The sequence below is a fragment of the Cryptotermes secundus genome, unplaced genomic scaffold (genome assembly GCF_002891405.2).
Source record: "Cryptotermes secundus unplaced genomic scaffold, Csec_1.0 scaffold572, whole genome shotgun sequence".
Lineage (NCBI taxonomy): Eukaryota > Metazoa > Arthropoda > Insecta > Blattodea > Kalotermitidae > Cryptotermes > Cryptotermes secundus.
The window spans coordinates 416925-439133 of record NW_019725849.1 but is presented as its reverse complement, the minus strand read 5'-3'; the positions used below and the strand labels follow the sequence as shown (position 1 = coordinate 439133).

The 22209-nt window shown below is 40.0% G+C and overlaps 1 protein-coding gene across 10 annotated transcripts in view; it reads left to right on the top strand.

Annotated features, from left to right (window-relative positions):
• Positions 1-13833, top strand: part of LOC111863772 (zinc finger protein 76-like) — a 29401-nt gene extending 15568 nt beyond the window's left edge. For 2 of the 10 annotated variants that reach the window (XR_002842662.2, XR_002842663.2), the window contains 5 exons: positions 1822-1998; positions 3834-3956; positions 4867-4932; positions 7629-8005; positions 9820-9907. Coding sequence is in view for 4 of the 10 variants with exons in the window: in XM_023850427.2 (XP_023706195.1) it covers positions 1822-1998; positions 3834-3956; positions 4867-4932; positions 9820-9894 (441 nt within the window). In the remaining 6 variants the exon portion in view is untranslated. Of the gene's footprint in view, positions 1-1821; positions 1999-3833; positions 3957-4866; positions 6338-7628; positions 8006-9819; positions 9908-10878; positions 11282-12385; positions 12447-13650 lie in introns of those variants that run through there. The other 8 variants (XR_002842665.2, XR_002842664.2, XM_023850427.2 and 5 more) reach the window with 8 other exon arrangements.
• Positions 13834-22209: the final 8376 nt, after the last annotated feature.

The window sequence follows — 22209 nt, the reverse complement described above, 5'->3', positions numbered from 1 at the left end:
CTCCTATTGTCTCCTGCTGAGAGAAGGTACTCAGCCTGTGGGAAGGAATGTCTGGCAGTGATATTTGGCTGTGAAGAGTTCTGGTCGCATCTCAAACACAAAGATTTACCTTGCACATTGTTAGTCAGCCTTTGTCTTGTCTGTGTCACCATGCAAAGAAGTCAGATAGGATTGGTCATTGGATGCTTCTTCTTGCCCTGTTTTAGTTCATGGTTTATGACATTGCTGTCAAGACTGATCCAGTGGTGGATTGTCACTGAAATCTCGATTACATATGATTAAAGGTGTGGAACATGCAGGCCCTGGCATCGTGACTGACTGCAATCTGTTGGTCATCACTTTTTTAATTAGCTGTCTAGCAGCTTGAACTTTTATCACTGTGACATTTTGATAGTAACACACCTTTGTTAAATTGAGTCCTAGGTGAAGAAACCTTAATTGAGCTGGAACCTCACAGTAACATAGGGTGTGTAAGGCTTTCCTATGGCAGCTTTCTTGGGTGGGACTCTTTACTAGTCCCAGTTTCAGTAGGTGTCCTTTCCAGTGACAGCATCGTGTGACTAGTTCTTTTAAAGTGTCATGGCTGATTCCTGTTTAACTCTTAATAGTTCCCTAGTTCTTTTGGCAGAGAGTTCCCAAGATATGCCCTTTGCCTGTTTTAATTCAGTGTGGATTCCTGATATTTATTGTTGTCTCTATTCATCCAGTCCCTCTTCGTCCACTTGGTAACTTTCTCCAAGATACCACTGCCAGTTCAGGTCCTATTAATGGGTGTTCTAATCCAGCTGTTGCCAAGTGATTGGCAACATGATTCCCTTCAATTTCTCTGTGTCCAGACCCCATATCAGTTGCATCCTGATATGCTCAGCCAGTTTTGTTAGGAATTATTGGCAGTCCTAGACCAGTTTAGAGTCCTTAGCTGGCACTGGTCAAGTGCTCTGATTGCAGCTTGACTGACAGAATGTAGATGTTCCTGTTTGTATAGCCTTGGTCTGTATTTGCTGCTGCAGACACCTTCATGACATGTACTTCTGCCTGGAATAGTGTGATGTATTCCTCTGGACTTCTTCCTTGTGCCATATCCTGAGCACCAGTACTACATTTACTTTGTACCTGCCCATGTATATGATGCTAGTCTTTAATTTCTGTTTGGCTGACAAAAGCCCACTTCACCATTTGCTTTTGACAGGAAATCACACATGTGAATGGTGTGTTACATGTGTTACATGCATTGGTATCATGTTAGTGGTCCCCATCTAAAGTATGGGCTCTTTCCTTATGTTCCAAGACTGTCCATATTGTATGGAGTTGGGCTTCCATTGTTTTGTTGTTGTTGTTGTTGTTGTTGTTGTTGTTGTTGTTGTTAAAGGGATTTTCTGTGAATGCACATTTTTCCTCAACCCAAAGTTATAGTTTTTTCCTCCAGAGCTCTCAATCAAAACTTTCTTCATCCTTGGAGTTTTCTGCTTTGCATACTGCCAATAATCGCTTCCTTGTGTTGACTCATCTGCTGTGCCTCCTTTTCCTCTGTGGGTTCCATTCTGCAACCTGTCTAGTAAAACTGCAGTCCTCCATTCACATTAGATGACTGTACCATCTTAATTCCTGTTCTTCTGTATATACATACAAAATGATTGAAAGACTAATAAACAACTCAGAACTTATTGGTATTATTGTTAGTCTAGTGGATGTTAAGGTACTGATCAAGAAAGACATGCTTCTGAAGGTGAATATCAAGTTCACAGGGACATAGTAACATAAGCCAGTTGGTGCCTGTGACACATTGCAATTCTGATAAGTACAGAGTCAAAACTGTTTCAGAATGTCATCACACAGAACAAAGGAAGACACTTGGAAGGAAATGACACATGTGAGAAGAAGCCATTGGTCGTATCTAAAACTGACTTGCATGACAGTATCAGTTATGTATCTATGTATACTCTCAAAAATAGCAGCTGTTTTGGTGTATCAGCAGACGGCAATGCAAGTGATGGAGAGGTAAGTTGAACCTGACTTGACACAGTGTTGCTTGATTTCTTGTGCCTCCAGATACATTATCCTTTCTGACCTGTGCCCCATCTCGGCTATGGCACAGAATCCATTTCTGAGGTGGGAGTATTGACATCACAGATTATGTTCCCTTCAGATGAAGGGTTGTTTTGACAAGAAGGGAATGTGGTACCCACTTTGCCCATCCACCATGTTCTGATGCATTCTTGATACATTTTGCATGACTGTCATATCCATCTATCTTCATACTTCACCTCCAAAGATTTTACAAAATTTTTTGTTGCATATCAACACGTAAGTTTCTGTGCACATTTCACTGCAGTGTGTATCAATCCGCTGTAACCCTTGTTTTGCGTTAAACTCAAAATAAACTTTCCTGTACTTCTCAAATTGTGCTCATTTTAGAAAATGCTGGTGTTTGATATATTTTTAATAAGAAAATGTTTTTGATTTTTGTGGGACTGTTGTTTAAGACCAACACAGAAATTAATTGCAATTTCAGGTTCTCATGCTGATGAGGCATGTGACTCATCTGCCTTTCTAAATGCCATGTGTCTCTTAAAGCATGTACTCAACTGTGAACAGTGTTGTCATAGTTTGATCTGCATTTCCTGACATCCAGATTAACTGTAATCACATTAGTGACGGTTTTCTGAACTTAGAATTCTCTTTCATCCAGTTCATTTTTTTTTTATTGCTAGTGGGGTGGGACTAAGTCCCTTGTACTGCGACCACTTCTGGCCTATTGTACCAGCTCCAGATGATAGGTGAGGGTGATTGTGGAGCAATTGGTGGAATGAAGATTGGCAGGGGAAACCGAAGTCCTCGGAGAAAACCTGCCCCAGCACCACTTTGTCCAACACAAATCCCACTTGACCAGACCTGGGATCGAATCTGGGCCGCCGCGGTGGGAAGCCAGCGACTAACCGCTTGAGCTATGGCGGGACCTCATCCAATTCATACTTACAGTAAATTGTAATGGCATAATATCTGATACTGATTATATTGCATAACTTCAGCTTTTGTAGTTCATCATGCCATATGTTGAAACTGATCAATTGCTTTGACATACATTTCATCTGCCATTTTCATTAAAAGCTGGAACAGCTCCAACATACAGCACATTAACCCCCCAAGACTGTCAAAGTTTCTTATTAATAGCCCTTTTTATTCCTAAAATCATGTCTGCGAGTACTCTGACACTCAATTTTAGCCAGAAGACCAAAACAGACAATGCACTGACATGTGACTTCGGATTTTTAACAAGTTTACCTGTAAGCAGCAATTGTTTGCTGGTATGCATACCAGTGCATAGTGGCTGAAAATAAGCCTTACTCGTTAAATTGAGGCCATGAAGGCTCAAGAACAAGAACTGATTATACAGGGTGATTCATATAGAACTGGCCTGACAAAATGAGCTGTAATATAAAATATACCATACAGATATTAACCTTTATCCTACGGCCCTTTAAATTCATGTTTTCCCAGCAGAACGGAATTCTTTAAAGGGCCGCTCTTAGAGATCCGTAAAAGCTGTAAGTCACTTACTAAATTAGCTCCTATTTCTGCTATTTCTGTGATAAACAAACGAAATAAACGCTGTTTTTTTCTCGAAAGAATATAGAATCAGATATTGTAATTTACAGATTGTATAAAACATGTTAAAATTTTTGCACTGACTCCAAAAAGAAATTTGCCAATTTTTTTCCTTCTCTGCGAGAATTNTTATGTCGTAATTGTGAGTGGTTATATGCATCACCTGCGGAATTATTAGCAAATTCATCGGGCCGGTTCTATACGATTCATCCTGTATTATTTTACAGGACAACAAGATTATGATCAAAGTGGAACCTGCTTTGTATAGTGACACCCTACAGTCATCTTCCTATGGCCAAATACAACAGGAGGAGCAGTCGGTACTACATGCAGTAAAGACTGAAGCTCTGGTAAGTCATACATTTAGCAGCAAGCGGGTTAGCTCAGCAGAACCCTGTATTCCAATAATTTCTTAAACATCGTAGTCGGTGCAGCATCAGTAACTCTTTCATGGTCAGGCTATCCCCACTTGGCTGACATTCCCAGCTCTGATTTTTGGGCAATGATTGCATAAAGAGAATTGCGTGTTTTTCACCTGGCAAATGGATGCTCTCCTTGTCAGTATGAGGTATATACTATGGCTAAAACTTCAACAAAGGAATGACATCAAACTAATAATTGAAGTTAGGTAATTAAAAAGAAGACTGGAAGTGAGAATTCAATTTGTATCCCAAACTCTATCACCATCTGCACTTCCACTTTCCCATACGCCTTCATGGCAGGGACAACTTTACCTTACCTTACTTTACCACAATACTTACACATCACTTTAACAGCCATGGCTGCTGTTCGTACTGGTAAGAGTATAGAGTAAATTTCATAGTGTCATGAATGTTCTCTGTTGGGTCTGCTGTAGGAAATGGAAAGAACTGGAAAGTTACACTTTTATACAGGGTGTATCACTTAAAATGCAATACAGTCTACAACAGAGGGACAGACAGAGNTCCCACTCAGCAGCACATGATTTTGATGTGAAGTAATGTTTGAGAATGAACACATGCTCTGCTCGTGAATGCATGATGCATCTGTTCTACTGTGACAGCAGCCTAGCAACCACAGTCACATTGACTTGAGTGTCATGAGGAAAGTTAAAGAGGAACAGCTTCCGATTGCAATTCTATATTGCAGTACATTGTTATTGTTTGCAATTCTATATTGCATGGTACACCCTGTATTACACAAATGTGATAGAGATGCAGATACTAAACTTGTTTTCACATGCCTATGCAGTGAATGCTATAGAAGATCTATTGTTCACAGCATGGCATGGAGTCTGAGGGTCCCCTGTTGGCTGCAGACACACTGGTACTGAAGACTGAAACTCTAGTGAGTTCCCATTTTATTTGCATTGCTGAGTGACTGAGTCCTTGGGAAGCTAACAGTCTTCTGCCCTGAAGCTGGATGCAGTAGGTTCCTCCAAAACATTGGTAACCTCTTACCAGACTGCATGATATCGTAATTGAAACTAATGATTCAGCTGCTCAAGAAATTCCATGCCCTTTATACAGACTTAATACTCATAACCTGAAGATGGAGGCAGTGTTTATCTGAAACATGAGTTTCTACCATCGAGACTGCATGTTGTCAATACGTGTTCAGCTATTCAAGTAATTTCATTTAATTTATGGAATGCAAAGGTTCATTCCCGTGCTCATAGGGGCCTGCCACTGGTTCCTGTCCTGAGTAAATGCATCAGAACTGTGACATGGATTTGGGAGGAGGCACTTGTGGCCTCTTTGTACATATTGTCAGCCCATGTGCATGGAGAGACTAGGGTAAACTGTAGCAACCCTTGGCTGGGAGAACCAGTAACTGAACCAAGCTTCCGTGCATGTAACTTGAAGATAACAGTCAAGAATGCTGCAGCTGCTTGCTTTATCTCTGTTGATTTTGAGTATTCTGTAACCTTTATCATCCAGGAATAAGGGATCTTAAATTTGCTAGTAATATGGGCTAGGCATGCAGATTTTAAGTGAGGAGTACTGAAAATGCGATACCTCAGCCAGTTGGGCCATGCACATGTATCCATTGCAGTAGTGCAACGTGTGGCCATTGAAGTTTAAGCACTGTCTAATTCCAAACCATCATTTGATAAGTCAGTAAATAAACAGACACTGCCTCAGAACCTTGTATCTGGTATATAGTATACTGGCATTTGTAAATGGGGAGAGTGCATTCCCCAGCTGCGGTGAAGCCAACAAGCAAGTGTTCTTTGTTACGCCAGCATCTCTTGTGCTTCACATCTCTGTGATACCCCAGACAAAGGGACACTGATGGTTCCTGCAGACATTGTCCAATATAACCCAGTACATGCACAGCAAAACCTACACTAAGAAGTAATAACAGACATATTTGCACATGCCAACATCAGTTGGAAGTACCAATCAGAAACACAGTACACCACGCAGTTACAGACAAGTTATTGCATGCTACAAGAGGCAACCTACTTCATAATTAGCTGACATCTATATCAAAGAAACAGTGAAATTTTGAATGTTACCAGTCACCATCCAAGTAAAATTAAAATACTGTGGCATATTTGATCAACACATTGCCAGGCAGTATCTCTGTAAGCACAATACGCGCCTGCAACAGTAGAGCAAGCTGCGTTTTCCATGTGTCCGGCAGTTGACGTAAGGTCGGTGATGTCACACATCGACAGTAGGTGGCTGTCACCTGACATGTTTCTTGCCTGTCCATCAGCTGCAGTGATGTCACACAGCAACAGTGGGTAAGGGTCAAGTGATATGTGTTTCCTGTTTTTTAACACCTCACTGACCAGACGCCTCGGCCTAGGCATTTGGGTTTTAAACGTGGCAGACCAGTTGCCTAGATTTAGGCTTTTAGGACATGTTATGTTGCAGCACACTATTCCTCGCTTTGGTGGCCACATGTCTGTAAAAGTACTGCGTAGCTGACCTTCGGAATGTTTGTTTTCCGAGTCAGCAACATGACCACTTTCTATTCCCCTCTCACTCTAAAGAAAAGTCCCTTTGTTCAAGTTGAAGCTTCTATGTGTGAGGCAAGATATTCTCAGTGTCAACATGGCTCAGAGACGAAAGCAGTTGAAGGGCGCGCGAGCTCTCGGAGAAGAAGAAGTCTGTGATTGATCTCCAATGAGTTACTGACTTGCCAACTGCTTCGTCTTCTGATAGCGAGGGCAGTGTCAGTGGCAGTGACAGGGGCCCCCAAAATATTGTGACCAGAAGAGAAAGTGAAAGTGACAGTGAGAGCTCTGATGAAAGTGCGAGTGCTAGCATTGTGGGGACAGCCACATGGGGTAAAGTGGACAAAACACCGACTTCAGGAAAGTTTACTGGTGATCCAGGGGTGAGACAAATGCCATCGGACCCTACGCAAGTGTCTGAAGTAGCTGAAATGTTTTTTGGAGTCCTTGGAGGGGAAGGCTTCATTTTCGAACGTATAATCCTGGGAAACTCACAAAGTATGGCCTACTTGTTCGTGTAGTCATGGAAAGCACTTCAGGCTATATTGGAAATTTAGAAATTTATTCCGATGAAGGCAGGAAATTGCAAGAAACTATTGTTTCCATTTTGGATCCCTATCTGGATCAAAATTATCATGTTTATCAAGATAATTTTTATAACAGTGTGGCAACTGCAGAATACCTACTTTCAAGGAAAGTAAGTATTTGTGGTACAATTAGGGTGAACAGAGGCCTTACTCCAGATCTGAAAGAGGAATGTAAATCCCTGAAACGTGGTGACACCACATTCAGGAGGAAGGGGAACATTCTTCTTCAGTCCTGAAGGGATACTCGCGTTGTGAATATGGTTTCCACTATTCACAATTCGAGCATGGTTGATGTTCAAAGATGACATGGGCAAGTGAAGAAGAAGCCTCTTTGTATTTCTCAGTGCAATATGTTCATGAAGGGAGTTGATAGAGCCGACCAATACTTGGCCTATTATTCCCTTCCTAGGAAAACAGTAAAATGGACGAAGAAAGTTGCCTTGTGGCTTATAAATTGTGCCCTTTTCAATTCATTTTTGGTTTTCAAGGAGTTAAACGAAAATTCAACTTTGAAATACAAGGCATTTCTCATGAATGTGGTAAAAGCCTGGGCTACAGACCTCACGGTGGCAGCAGAACCTGCATCAGACACAGACGCAGTATGACCGTGACCATCTACTCCCACCTCACGGAGGCCTCATATGGACCACCCTGGGCGACTCTCGAGTGATATGCGGAAACATACCCTCGTGAAAATTGTGATGAGCGAACAATCGAAGGGGAAGTATCCTAGGCAGTGTCATGTGTGCGCTGTGCACAAGAAGCGAAGCAGTACTTCCTACATCTGCAAGTTCTGTGTCATGCCTCTTCACAGAAGGGAATGTTTCCAGAAATATCACACTCTGAAGCACTTCTAGGAGCTCTGGTAAGTCTTCTCTAAAAATTTTAGTTCATAAAATTAATTAGGAGATTTTATATTAATTTTTAAATTGAACAGTGCACAAGTTAGGGTAGTAGGTTTAAAAACGCCAGTCTCCAGGGTGATTTAAATATTTAAATCACCGGTCCGCAAAGTGTTAATGTCAGTCCCTTGGCTATATAAGTGAGTGACTGAGTGCTGAATTCTGAGTTCATCGGAGAGAGGAACAGTAGTTGCGGAAGTACGTGAGAGAGCAAATTGGAACTAGCAATGAGTCAGTGGCAGAGTTCTGAGTTCTGAGTTATCAGTAGGAGACAGCCATGGAAAGTCTGTTGTGTGGAGACTTGGTGTGATTAGAAGACTTTATTCATGTGTAATATTGGAATGAATTGAAGTGATAGTTTCTGTATTGAGATCCATTGCTGGGAGACAACTAGGGGCAACAGAGAATCCTAGTGCTTATGCAATGGTGAAGTGGAATGTGTGTAAAACAGTGATAGCACTATATTGCCTGTATTTAAATGTAATTAAGAGAGAGAGTGTAACTGAAGGGCTAATAAGTCCAATCGTCCGAACTAGAACCTGTCATTTTCATCACGCGTACCACCCTACACGTGACAATACTTTGTATAAGTGGCTCATGTTGTTGAATGAATGAATGTATAAGGGAGTGGGCCTTCTCGGCTCTTGCACTGTGACCTACAGTGATCTATTGTGCTTAGTGGCTCATGTTGCTAGTAGACAAGATATCCCTTCACTTTAGGTGATCACTGGATGAACGAAAAGTATGAGAAGAAGTTGTAATGCTGTCTTAACCTTCATCGCCGTGTATCACATAACTGTGATACACATGCAGCCCACCAGGCCTGACATTGCATTTTATCAATACAGGTATATGTTTGTCCCTGACTCTCAGTTTGACTGCCAGTGCTGTAGTGGCAGGTGATATAACCTAATTATGGCTGATAAAGATTGGTGTGACAGTTCTGTTACTACTATTCAAACAGCACAGAACTCTGTGCTCCTGCCACTGGATGTTACATTCCCCAAACAAGTGATCATACATTACATAACAAGCGTATACAGTATAAGGATGTTGTATTTCCTACGCCACCACATTCATGGCATGTTCAAACTTCATTTTATCGTTAATTTGGTTAGTTGGACATACTGTCACATGATAGAGTGACTGTAAATGGGGTTTGGTTTAGCGAAGCAGGCAACAGTACAAAAGCTGTTGCTAGGGAACAGCTCTGCAGACATGTTTATCCGGCAACGAGAGAAAACACAATAATGGAAGAGACATTTTCTGTGTAGTATCTGCTGATGCTATGTAACAATGACCAGCTACCTTAAACAGACATCCTTTAGACGGCAATTAGAAGATTAGGAGCTTGAGATAGTTGAGTCATTTGAGAGCTGCATTTATGAGAAATGATAAGCTGGTAGCTGTGGCCAGGGACAGTTCAGGAACCCAAAGGAAGGGGAACATCTGCTGTTGGAAGCCGCTACCGAGCAAGGGCTAATGATGACTGAGTAGAATGTAGGTTTACTGTAGTTACAGTGATGTTTGGAGTGTGTAAGTTGGTGAGACTGTCATAGTTATTTATAGTTGTGTTCTGTAAGTGTCCAGTGAATCTGATTACCAAGCCAAACACTGCATATAGTCACTCAATCATGTGACCATGTATTTTTCATGTAAGAAACAGAGATATATGTCAACTATGATTCTTGAGTCTTCCACTGCCTACTTGGCATTTGTATTATGTTAATTTCAGTCACATCATAAATGAAGTAAAACTGGTTGTGTTTTATTGCAGGAACAGTCACAAGATGTTCCTGAAGTTAAGCTTGAAATGAAAAATGAAATAATGACAGAGGATCATTGTGTTTGAATGTGGACAGGTGAGTGCATCATTAAATTCGTCATGTATAAGCAGAGAGACATGGGATATTGCCACTCTGAAGGAGGAGGTAACAGTAGAGGACAAGTTTGTAGTTACTGCACAAGTCTGTTGTTATGTTGACACTGCTGTTTACAGTTCAAAGCCCATGGAATGAAGCCCTGTGGACTGACTTCCTGTGTATCCCCCTTGAGATGTCATCCATTCCCCTCCAGCATACTACCCTATATTACTGTGACGTAGAAGTGAAGTGAAGTCNGCATATTTGGTATGACAGAAAAGAGGGTGTAGTTATGGTAGGTATCCTCTGAATGTTACATGTGTGTGTAGGTTGTTAGTCAGAATGATATGTTTTTTTTTTTTTTTTGCATTAGTATAACTACTTTTAAGAAGAGGGTGCAAAGTGAATTTCTAGTTCCTATTGAAGAATTTATTTTTGAATTTATATATTAGTTCTGTGTGACAGTGTGGTGGGTATAATGTATGTTGTTTTGGTCACAATAATGTCGAGTGTAAAGCGAAGTTGAATTTCTCTAGTGTGACGTTATATACTTGTGTGCGATATAGAGTGATGTGTAGTCAGGTTTTGTTGTGTTTGAGAATGTTAAGATTTCCATTCACGCACAGTGTATTCAAATTCTCCACTTTTATGTACATATCTAGTTCGCATGGAGAATTCTTGCTTATAACAAAGCGGTATGCTAAGTGAAAGACATGTTGTCATTAGTGTTATGCTGGGAATCCTGTTCAGTGACAGTGTATAATGTGAAAAATGGTGTGTAGAGTTATGTTATAGGATGAAGAATGATGGCAAGTGATTTGTAAGTTAGATGTGTATTTCGGTGTGATAGACAAGTGATTGCATTCTTGCCATCTGATCTTCCAGGCTTACATGTGCTAGCAGGTAGTATACAGCATGGGTGGAATTATTTTGTTTCCATCTAATAAACTGCTTAAAAATCACATTGTTTACAGGAAAGCACGAGATGTTACAGCTGACATTCTTGTAATTGTAACTTATAGTTTAGTCCTGAACATATATAGTGATGTGTTGGTTTCTTGTTTTAATGCTTAGGAGATTGTTGAAGGATATTTTCTTAGGTTCAGGTCGTAATAAGTGATTTGCCTATCTAATATTTGAGCACTACTATTGTGGGGTGGATACCTTTCATATAGAGTATATGTATATCCTTCACATATGTCGAGAAACATAATAAAGTTAACAATTGACACTTTTGAAAAGAGAATATTTCGGGAACTGTTGGAAATTGTAAGAGTCAATGAAGATAATTGTGATATCATGCACTTGGGAGCGTTCTGCAATGTCAATATTTCGTAAAAAAATGCGTTTATGGCCATTATAAATATCGAAATATATCCCAGGTTTCATAGATTACGTAGTTAGTANGTATATGTATATCCTTCACATATGTCGAGAAACATAATAAAGTTAACAATTGACACTTTTGAAAAGAGAATATTTCGGGAACTGTTGGAAATTGTAAGAGTCAATGAAGATAATTGTGATATCATGCACTTGGGAGCGTTCTGCAATGTCAATATTTCGTAAAAAAATGCGTTTATGGCCATTATAAATATCGAAATATATCCCAGGTTTCATAGATTACGTAGTTAGTATAACAGAAAAATATATGCAAGAGTTTATCATGTGAGAAAATTCGGAAATAAAATGTCCCGTGTAAATATATAATGATTTCATACGCTATCAGAGACGTTTAATCGTAAGATATTGCCGAAGGCTCGATGCGCAGTAGTCACTTGCGCACACCTATCATAATGTACACTCACAACCTAACATTAGCGTAAATTACCGAGCTTCGCCCCCTCCAAGATAGAGATGGATGCGCAGTAGTCTACTGCGCAAACCTAACCTAACCTAACCTAACATCAGCGAATCGTACCCAAGGGTACCCCCGGAGTTACAGTTGGATGCGCAGAAGTTCATTGCGCACACCTAAGAGTGACGTCATTTACGAAGCTGCTATTTCACCGAACGTAATATAGGACTGTCGTAGCATGGAATATAATTCGAAATGTGATATTATGTATAGAATTGTGCGTGTGGACTGTTTTTCCACCCATTATATCAATATATGCTCCTATATTCCGAAGCTATATCGCTACGTGGTAGCTTAGATTGTGTCGAAAACGCCACTCCCTCCTCAGGAGTTTGCGAATCCCCCACGGTCATACAAATGACTACTGAATATTACATATTATGACATTATGCTGCCCCCCAGTGGCATAACGTTATGACGAAAAATCTTTATTATCAGTGAAGTTCCCTTCCTTGTCGTGGATGGATACGCGACCAATTCAGAGACTGCTATTCGTATGTTTCGCCCGAATTTCCCTTCCTGAATAGGAAGTAGATTATAAATTATACACGAAAATGGGTAAAAAATAATGTGAAAAATTACCGTCCGGAAATGGAACTGATAATGGAATATTTCTGTTTCAGTCATGTTAAGCGGTTGGCTGCCCTGTTACTGTGACGTCAATATCCGGTGTTCAACATCAAGGTACGTTTCTTTCCTGGTACGAAGAGGTGTTTATAAATAATAATACAATGTTATATGTGTGTATGTTTATATATATATATATATATATATGTTCCAATTCTGATTAATAATCTGCCTGAAAGTATATCTTAAAAGATTCAGTGAGATAATGCAAATGGTAGGCTTTAATGTGTGTATTATCCTGGACCGAGTAATGGCGAGTGCACCAAATTTTACAAACTTGTGTTTCCTCTTCCACAACGAAATCAAAGTGCTTTCCCTCTAAATCATGAAAGTGAAGTACGTGTGAAGGAAGAATACACCATAACGCACATTTATTGATTTAACGAAAGTAAGTGCATATAAGAGTAGTGAGTGTGTAGTGAAAGACAATGTGTGTTTGAGGTTATTCTTGCACTATTATTAATAATCTTGTGTGAAGTATGTATAGTGATTTGCACAAAATGTGTTTAAGTGGTTATATGGATATAGAGTGAATTAGATTTTATGAGTGCATATTTGGTATGAGAGAAAAGAGGGTGTAGTTTTGGTATGTAGCCTCTGAACATGACAGGTGTGAGTAGGTTATTAGTCAGAATGATATACTTTTTTTTGCATTAGTATAAATACTTTTAAGAAGAGGGTGGAAAGTGAATTTCTAGTTTCTATTGAAGAATTTATTTTTGAATTTATATCTTAGTTCTGTGTGACAGTGTGTGGTGGGTATAATGTATGTTGTTTTGGTCACAATAATTTCTAGTGTAAAGCGAAGTTTAGATTCTCTATTGTGGCGTTATATTTTTGTGTGCGATATATAGAGTGATGTGTAGTCAGTTTTCGTAGTGTTTGAGAATGTTAAGATTTCCATTCACGCACAGTGTATTCAAATTCTCCACTTTTATGTACATATCTAGTTCGCATGGAGAATTCTTGCTTATAACAAAGCGGTATTCTAAGTGAAAGACATGTTCTCATTGGTGTTATGCTGGCAGTCCTGTTCATTGACAGTGTATAATGTGAACAATGGTGTGTAGAGTTATGTTATAGGATGAAGAATGTTGGCAAGTGATTTGTAAGTTAGATGTGTATTTCGGTGTGATAGACAAGTGATTGCATTCTTGCCATCTGATCTTCCAGGCTTACATGTGCTAGCAGGTAGTATACAGCATGGGGGAATTATTTTATTTCTATCTATTAAACTGCTTAAAAATCACATTGTTTACAGGAAAGCACGAGATGTTACAGCTGACATTCTTGTAATTGTTGATGTGGACAGTGACAGTGAAAACAGCACAGTAGCCATGAGCAAAGCCTGGACGATATAAGGAACCTCGACATCAAGATAGCCAGGTGGCACAATATCTGCCCCATATAAGAGGGACGATGGGAGGACGAACACGAGCCTGCATGGTTTACGAATTTTAAATATTGACAATTCAAAAAAATTTTTTAATTAGCATGAATAAATTTTATGCAATTTTATAAAAAACTTTACATTCCCAGGAAACTGCTGTGTTTGTGAAATGTTCAATTTTGTATACTGTGTATTGTAGCATATAAGTGTACGTACTTTACATCTAAACAACTTATGTGATGGTGGTTTCCTATTTGTAGTGATGTTTGCCCTCTGAAGATGGTCCACAGAGACCGAAACATGTAAGGGTGTTAAGTTTTCATGTAGTAAAAAACTTACAGGTCACATTGGGCGGAGTGATTTATATTTGTGGTTATAATTCAATTTAGGACGATGAAGTCAGTTGACATTACAGAGGAAAATACTGACTCCATCTTCAAGCTCAAAGGCTCTGCTTAGTTAGTTAGTTATTGGAGAGGGTTTGTTTCCCCATGTACTTAGACCAGTATTGGTCCATTGTGCTTATCTCTATGATATTCTACAAGTCTCTATACCCTATCGATATTGGTGTGTACCATCAGTCCCAACGTAGCCAGCGAGTTCGGCCTCTACTGGCTTGGCGGTATATATAATGCTTCCCCCATCTATCAGAGGGGTTAGAGACTATTGTTGGGCGGGAAACATCCTTCAATTTGGCTCAGTGACCTCCTTTGGAGATAGGTTCTTTTATGTGCCGTAAAGCTACGACACGGGACCCACGGCTTAAAGTCCGTCCCGGAAGACTTGTTCCCTGAATTTTTCCGCCTTTTAAAATTCCACGACCTTCGCCGGGTTTGAACCCTCGTACCATGAGTCATGAGGTGGTATCGTTACCTCTAGACTACGGAGACCGCTAAGGCTCTGCTTGCTGACAGCTTTATGCTGGTTTATTTCTTGGTCCACACTTCGACGTTGATGATGGAAGCAATACAATCCTCCAAAACATTGGTTGATTTTTAGCGCACTATACAACATTATATCCTAGTTGACAGAACTCTTCACAGTGAGAGCCCCAAACCAAACAAGTTGCATACTTGTTGGTTTATTCAATAGTTTTTCAAGTAACAAAAATCCGTAGTAGCTGTACAGAGTGTAAATGTCTGGGTATCCCTGCAAGTGGCTCTTCAGAACATACATACCATCTGCACAGCAGACAGGCGTGCTGTGCAGTCACTAGAATGTTTGTTAGCAGGCTGTTAGGGCCAATGGGACATAATGTCAATATCAGCCACACCTCCATGCCTGATTAATTTAAGGGAATGCTACTCCCAAGCCCCAAAGTATATCAAGATGGCCAGGCATTAAAACTGTGACTGCAGTTTCTTCCTTAGGCACTCCACAGAAATAATTAAACTCAGAAATAGCAAAAATTGCGTTTTATGCATGAACATGACATCAACATCAAACAATACAATATCACCACAGTTCTAGGAATGGTTAACAGCGGAGGTTACGATAGTGATACCATGGCCATTGCAATAGTAGCAGCAGTGTTCATTATGGCCCAAGTAATATTACAGTGCAGTCATGGTTCAAACATCAAATATTCATGACTTCTCTGTGCCAGAAATTTGTACCACAGAACCACAATCTTTAGTAAGTGATGTGACATACTGAGCACAGAATTAGGATTCTACTCATAACAGCCAGCATATTTCATTTTTAAAAGTTTTTCTACATAATTTTAACCTTCCACGAATGGGAAAATATGTAATTAAACTCAATAATAATTGTACGAGGAGCGTTCCATATATAATGCCTCCTATATTTTAATGAAAACTACAACAGATACAGAAAGCAAAGTAATGCAGTTAAATAGAGCAAGATTTCAGCTACTTACAGTTATTTTTGCACATAATCACCACCATTCTTTATGCACTTTTGCCAGTGATGAACAAGAGCCTGTATGCCGCGCCCATAAAGGTCTGCACCAGCAGAGGCTAGCCACTTTCTTACAGCTGCAATGACAGCATCGTTGACTGGAAAATGTTGCCCATGTAGTCCATCTTTCATAGGCCCAAAGAGATGGAAGTCTGAAGGTACTAAATTGGGGCTATAAGGTGGATGTGGTGGGACAGTCCAGCCAAACTTTTCAGTGTGCGCGGTGGTTGCCAAACTGGTATGGGGTCTAGCGTTATCATGTTGCAAGCGAAAAGTTGTCTGCTTTTCTGGCCTGACTCAGGAAATGTGGACTTTCAGCTTAGTCAGCGGCGTCTTGTAGCGTTCAGAATTGACAGTCTCACCAGGCTCCAGGAAATTCAACAAAATCACATCCTGCCTATCCCAAAAGACCATGCACCTCACTTTCCCTGCCGATAACTGTGTCTTGAACTTCTTTTTTCTTGGGGAATCCGGATGTCGCCACTCCATGGGCTGTCTTTTGGATTCCGGCTCGTAGTGGTGACACCACGTCTCATCTCCGGTGACGATGCTATCCAGAAACTTGTCACTTTCAGCCTCAAACTGGTGCAACAGGTTCTGACAGACTTCCATTTGATGAGTTTTGTGGTCCTGTGTAAGCATCTGTGGGATCCACCTGGAACAAACTTTGCAATAATCCAGCTTCCCCAACATCGTTTCCAATGCATTACAGCCGATATTAAGCTGTGCACACAGTTCCCTAGTCGTTATCTGCCGATCTGTATGGATGAGCTGATTTAGGTGCTGTTCGTTGTGAGGAGTGGGAGCTGAGCAGGGATGCCCAGGGTGTGGCTTGTCGTACAATTCACTTTCGCCCCTGTTGAAACGCACTACCCACCGCCTCACTGTGCTGACATCCACTGTATTGTCTCCGCACACCTTTAGCAAGTGTCAATGGATGCCAGTGGGTGTAATTTGTTCGGCAGTAAGAAATTCAGTAACATCTGTGTTTTGTACTCACTTGTATGTCAGACGCCATTCTGATAGACTGCTCTGCTGTCGCTATCTGTCGCACGACAACCAAACTAGCAGTACACTTGCAGGAAGGTTCAACCTTTACTACAACACCACCAACATCCAGCTCAGATGTTACATATTAACATAAAGAAATAGGAGGCATTATATGCGGAACGCCCTTCATATATATGAAACTTGCAGTTGTGATGTTTCATAGTTTATGAACAAAACATGTCACCTGAATGGCTGAGATATATCAGACTGGCAACAATATTATCATGTGTTTGAGTGTGACTAGATGGTGTTTGGGTTGGAGGTTGGATTTATTGACCACTTTATAGTGCCATTACTGATCTCCACACTTTACCATTCACTACAGCACATGCCAAGACTTTACAGTCTGCTTTCTCTTCACCAGTCATTCCCTGGTAATGGCTTCTAATGGTGGAGATTCTTCAGCTTCTGTGCTCCAGTACCCAGTGGCTCTCAACTGCACCAACTTAAGTCTTCTCTTAACACACTCCTTTACAACTCATTGACTTCTAAACTTGTGTTGGTGATAACTTCTCGGCATGGACCACATAGGAAACACTGTTCCCAACAGTTCCTTTGTTGTTGCATGTGAACCAGTTTATTTCATGGTCACTACCTACCTACATGTCACAATATGAAATTTGTTGTATTTTTATTGTAGATGTGCATTTATAATTGTGTCACAAGTCTGAGAGAAGGGAGTGGGTGAGATGAAAGCTGAACCAACTAATTAATATTCATTAAATAGGAAAATTGGCATTAAATACTGTTATGTCTATATTCCATCCTGGTTACATGTGGGCAGTGATGAACTGTAAGAAACTGACAATCGGTTAAAGTGACATTAAATATGAATTTCTGATTTTTATATAAATATTGTCACAGTTACAGTCTTAGTAAATCACAGGAAGCTGTTTAAATGGGAATTATTTTTAATTAGTAAATCAGCTATTACACTGAACTGTATAATTTGTTTCAGCTTGACATTTCGCTGAAATCAGAGGTACATGTAATTTATTGGTTTAAAGCAGAGAGGTGCTAACTTTTCATAAGCAGCAGCATTTCAAATTACCACTGTGGTGGTGAACCAAGCCTGAATGTTTGAAGAAACAGATACTATACATATCATAATGCACAAATCTGGAATGTGTAGTTTCTACCATATGTAGGAAGAGCAAATGCTCTATTTTTATACCCTAGACTGAAACAAACCTCTAAACCTGTGATTGCTGCTTTTTTGTTCATGCTATTATGATGATAGCCTTCGATTCACAATGATACATTACTTCAAAAGGTAAAGTTTTCCCTGTGCTTAATTAGTTAAGTATTATGCCATGAAGACATGAGGGACATTCTTGACCTTGGCACTAATTGGAGGTGAGTGTTCAGCTTGAGGCCTCGGCCACTTTGGACCCTGGGAAAGAGCCACTGGTACCCATTGGACAGGAGGCTAGATGAGTCCAAGAGCCAGTCTGGATGATGTGGAGCAAAGAAAAAATCTTGCCAAGGGGTGAAATCGAACCTGGACCGTTGAACCCATAGCCTGTTTGCTACACTAACTGAACCATCCTGACTCTTTATGTATGTGTCATATATTACAAATGGCCAAGAGGAAAAGTTTAGGTATTTTTGAATATGCACCAGGAGCACATTATGATGTAAGATGTTTTCAGTTTTGATACTGCTGACTGAACATGTCACATTTTACACTTCTGAGGATGGAAATTCCAATATTGCCTATTGTTTGAATAAGAGCTGCTCTCAGAAAATATTAAGAACTCTATGATTCACCAATTTTCCCTTATTTATAATGTTCTGGAAATTTGCTTCCAAATATGACAATACAAAATTTGTGTCAGCTTACATCTGTGTAGTACAGATCCATACTCATGGGCAATAGAGGGAAGGCTACTTGTTCGCAACATGTGAGCAACTGTTAACTGAGGAACAAGTTAAGAAATCATGTTGACATATTTTTTGTGTATTCACCTTTATACTTACAGAGCACAGTATGCTCTCCTTCAAAATAAAATAGATCAAAGAACATATCATGGAACCACTTATAGCCAAGGACCATTATAATGATTTCTGTTACTCCCAGTCTGCTTTGCCTTCATTATGTAGAGATATATGATGTTTTTTTCACAAGAAACTGACCAGCAGTGATCACTTTCACAACTGAGTATACACGGATCTGAGCCCCCACACCCTGGATGGCCAAGTACCAATCAGTTTTACATCAATTATACCACACTTTCCACACTGGAGTCCAGTCATCCTCTGATCGCTTGCCACAGGTTTCTCCACATGGGTGGGCTCAGATGTTGATGTAGCAGTGAAAGCTATTTTTCCTGTCTTGACCTTGAAGCAGGCAACCATTCAACCGTTGAGTGATTCTGCAGTATTTTGTCAAGTAATTCAGAATTAGAAACGAGAGATGAAACAAAACACATGTGACTAATCAAGTTCCTGCAGTTGGAGCCACACCTGAGATGGAAGTGGCAGATAGGATGAGCTGTCTTCAAGGTTGCATTAATGTTGTCACCGATCCTACAACTACTAGGATGTAGGGTTTATACCTGCATGGTCATATGCTCCTGCATACAAGCATTCTGATATCATTAGGTTTGGAAGCATGGAGGTAAAGCTCCGTGGGTCATTACTTGGGACTACATGGTGATGAGGTGTCGGCTTCTAGGCATCTTTGCTCCCTTGTTATCCAGTGGACAGGAGGCTCAAGAGTCTTGTAAAGGAAGACATGCTAGCAGTTCAGTTCACTAACCATGCTGCTGCAAGATGTTGAGTTGGTTATTTGGAAGGTACAGGATCAAATCTGTCTCTACTGAACATCACGGTTGAGTGGCCAGAACTCATATTTCATGTTTAAGAGGTAACACGTTGAACTCTTGGTGCAGAGAACAACTATTGTGACCAAAGCTTCTCATGGTTTTCCCCAGTCCTTCTTGGGAAACTTCTTCGACAGTACTTCAAACGTCCTTCCACATACTTTTGAATTAATTATTTACTAACCATCCTACTATATCATGCTATATAATTCTTAGTCACTTAGAGCAGTGGTTCTCAACAGGGGCCATATGGCCCCTCAATGGGCCAAGCCGTATTTCTGTGGGGCTGCAGACAAAATTTGGAAAAAGGGAGGGCNTGCGGTGCGGTGGTATGACTCACGGCAAATTGCAGCCGCGGCGCGCACTTGATTGTACGCACTGTACTTAAAATACAACCTTAGATCTGGGAATTCCAAGTACCGGTAAACAGGTATGCGCCTTCTCAGAACGGGTAGAGCCCTAATGAATTATCCTCTATTTTCCTAAATATCTCCCCCTCCTCTCGTGAGTTTTACCGTCACCTTTTCAGTAAATTTCAGATGTTCTTCAGTTCAGTATTCAAAGTGTTTGGAAGAAGACCCCATCCTTATTATCAATATTCCTTATGCTATAAACAAATAATAATTGTTATAAATAAAAGTACAGTTGATAAAGTATATATTTATAATCAATATTACGTTTATTATAATTAAACAATATGAGGGGGGGGGCCACAGAACTGAATGAAAGTCAGAAGTGGGCCACGAGCAAAAAAAGGTTGAGAACCACTGACTTAGAGCATCATTAAGTAGGCAATAAATAAATAAGCAGATCAAATCTGAGCCTAGAGATGGGTTGACTTAGTAATTTCTATGGTCACTTGAGACTTTCAACATATGTTGTTCAGAATTATAAGTCGCTTTCACTTTGAATTAAGTGGCAGTTTATAATATCTACATAAAAATACTTATAACTTTCTGTTACGTCAAATCATTTGTCGTGTTTTATGAATGGAATTTGTGCTCAATAATCTTAATATGTATGGGGTAAAAATATGTCGATCACTTTCTTCTCAGTCTTCATAATTCCTCATACATATGGATCCTGACATCTGACAACATTGAGCTGTGTAGTTGATAAAAATGTGCTCACTTCACACAAACTTGCGAAATATCTGAAATAACATGGATCTATAGTTTAGTTTACAGCGCTTGCATTTAGTTTCTGCTGAGTCATTTGATATGGTCCAATGAACACTTCACTTTTCTCAGAAACCGGCTTTGCAGTTTGTGAGAAGAGAATCTTAATTTTCTGTGCTGCACAAACAACTATATGACTGACACATTCTTTTATTATCTTTTTGTGTATTTGTTTGTTTTTCTGGTTAAATCACCCAACTTTTCACTGATATGGTTCACCTGATAATGACATCAGACTATTTCAGATAACATGAACACTAAAATAAACACCAGGAGTGCTGCAAATTATCAAGTGATAACTCTTCTGACTTGTATTCCAGTGATGCCCAGTTTGATCCTCTGCCAGGACACTGACTGTTCAGACAGGTTCTTCGTGGTTTCCCTCAGTCCCATGAGGTAAATGCAGATATTGTACATGAAATTAAGCCATGACCACATCTTTCCTACCCTTGTCAGTTCACTTATCCCACCATTTGACATACAGGTATGTGTTACTAACAAGATAAAAATGACAGAGCAGAAACACAGGTCAAGGCAGAGCTAAACAAGATCCCAGTGCTGCTGTTAAATATATAGAAAGAAAAGAAAAAGAAAACTCTGTGGCCTGTAGTCCACAAGCAAGCTATACGGACCAAGCAACCGCCACTTGTCGGCAAAGTTAGTGCCAACTTTAACAGATATAGGGTGTCATGTGGTCAGAGCAATGGATCTCCACGGCTGTTAATCTCGGTCTTCTAGACCAGAGCCGCTATTTCCTTCAAATAGCTCCTCAGTTATCCTTTCGAGGCTGAGTGGACTCTGTTCCAGACCCACTACTTCTCAGAAAATCAGGTAGCGCCGGGGAATCGAACCTGGGACCTCTGGATCTGTAGGCAGGAACTCTAACCACTAGACCACAGAGGCAGTAGTTAAATATATAGAAACATATTTAAATCCAAAATGGCACTCCATACTAACTTGGCAGGGAGCTGAAGATAAGCTGCATATCTACTTAGGTGTGAGCTAGCTGCACTGAACTGTAACAACACATAATCATGGTTTTCCAGTTTCAAATCTCTGAAGGGCTGCATTGTACCTCAGGTACCCACCTGCATGCCACATTATAATCATATTCTGCCCTGCAGTGATCACATCTATGAAGCACAAGCATACAAATACAAAATGGTCCATGAAATTCAAAAGCATGTATTTAAATTACATGTTACCAAGTTGACATCACTTAAAATCAGCCCATTAAAGGTTTCATCTTGGAGACATACTACTTCTATATTTTCTAAAGTTATTCATTAGGTGTCATATGAAATCAAATAAAAAGTTACAAAGAGTATGTAGTGAGCACTTTTAGTACTTTTTTTTAGTAATATTTGTTGATTTTTTAAAGCGGGGCAAAGCATCAACATGTTTTATGAAATGAAGAGTACTTTTAAGGACCAGGTGTGGTCCATGTACCACCAGTT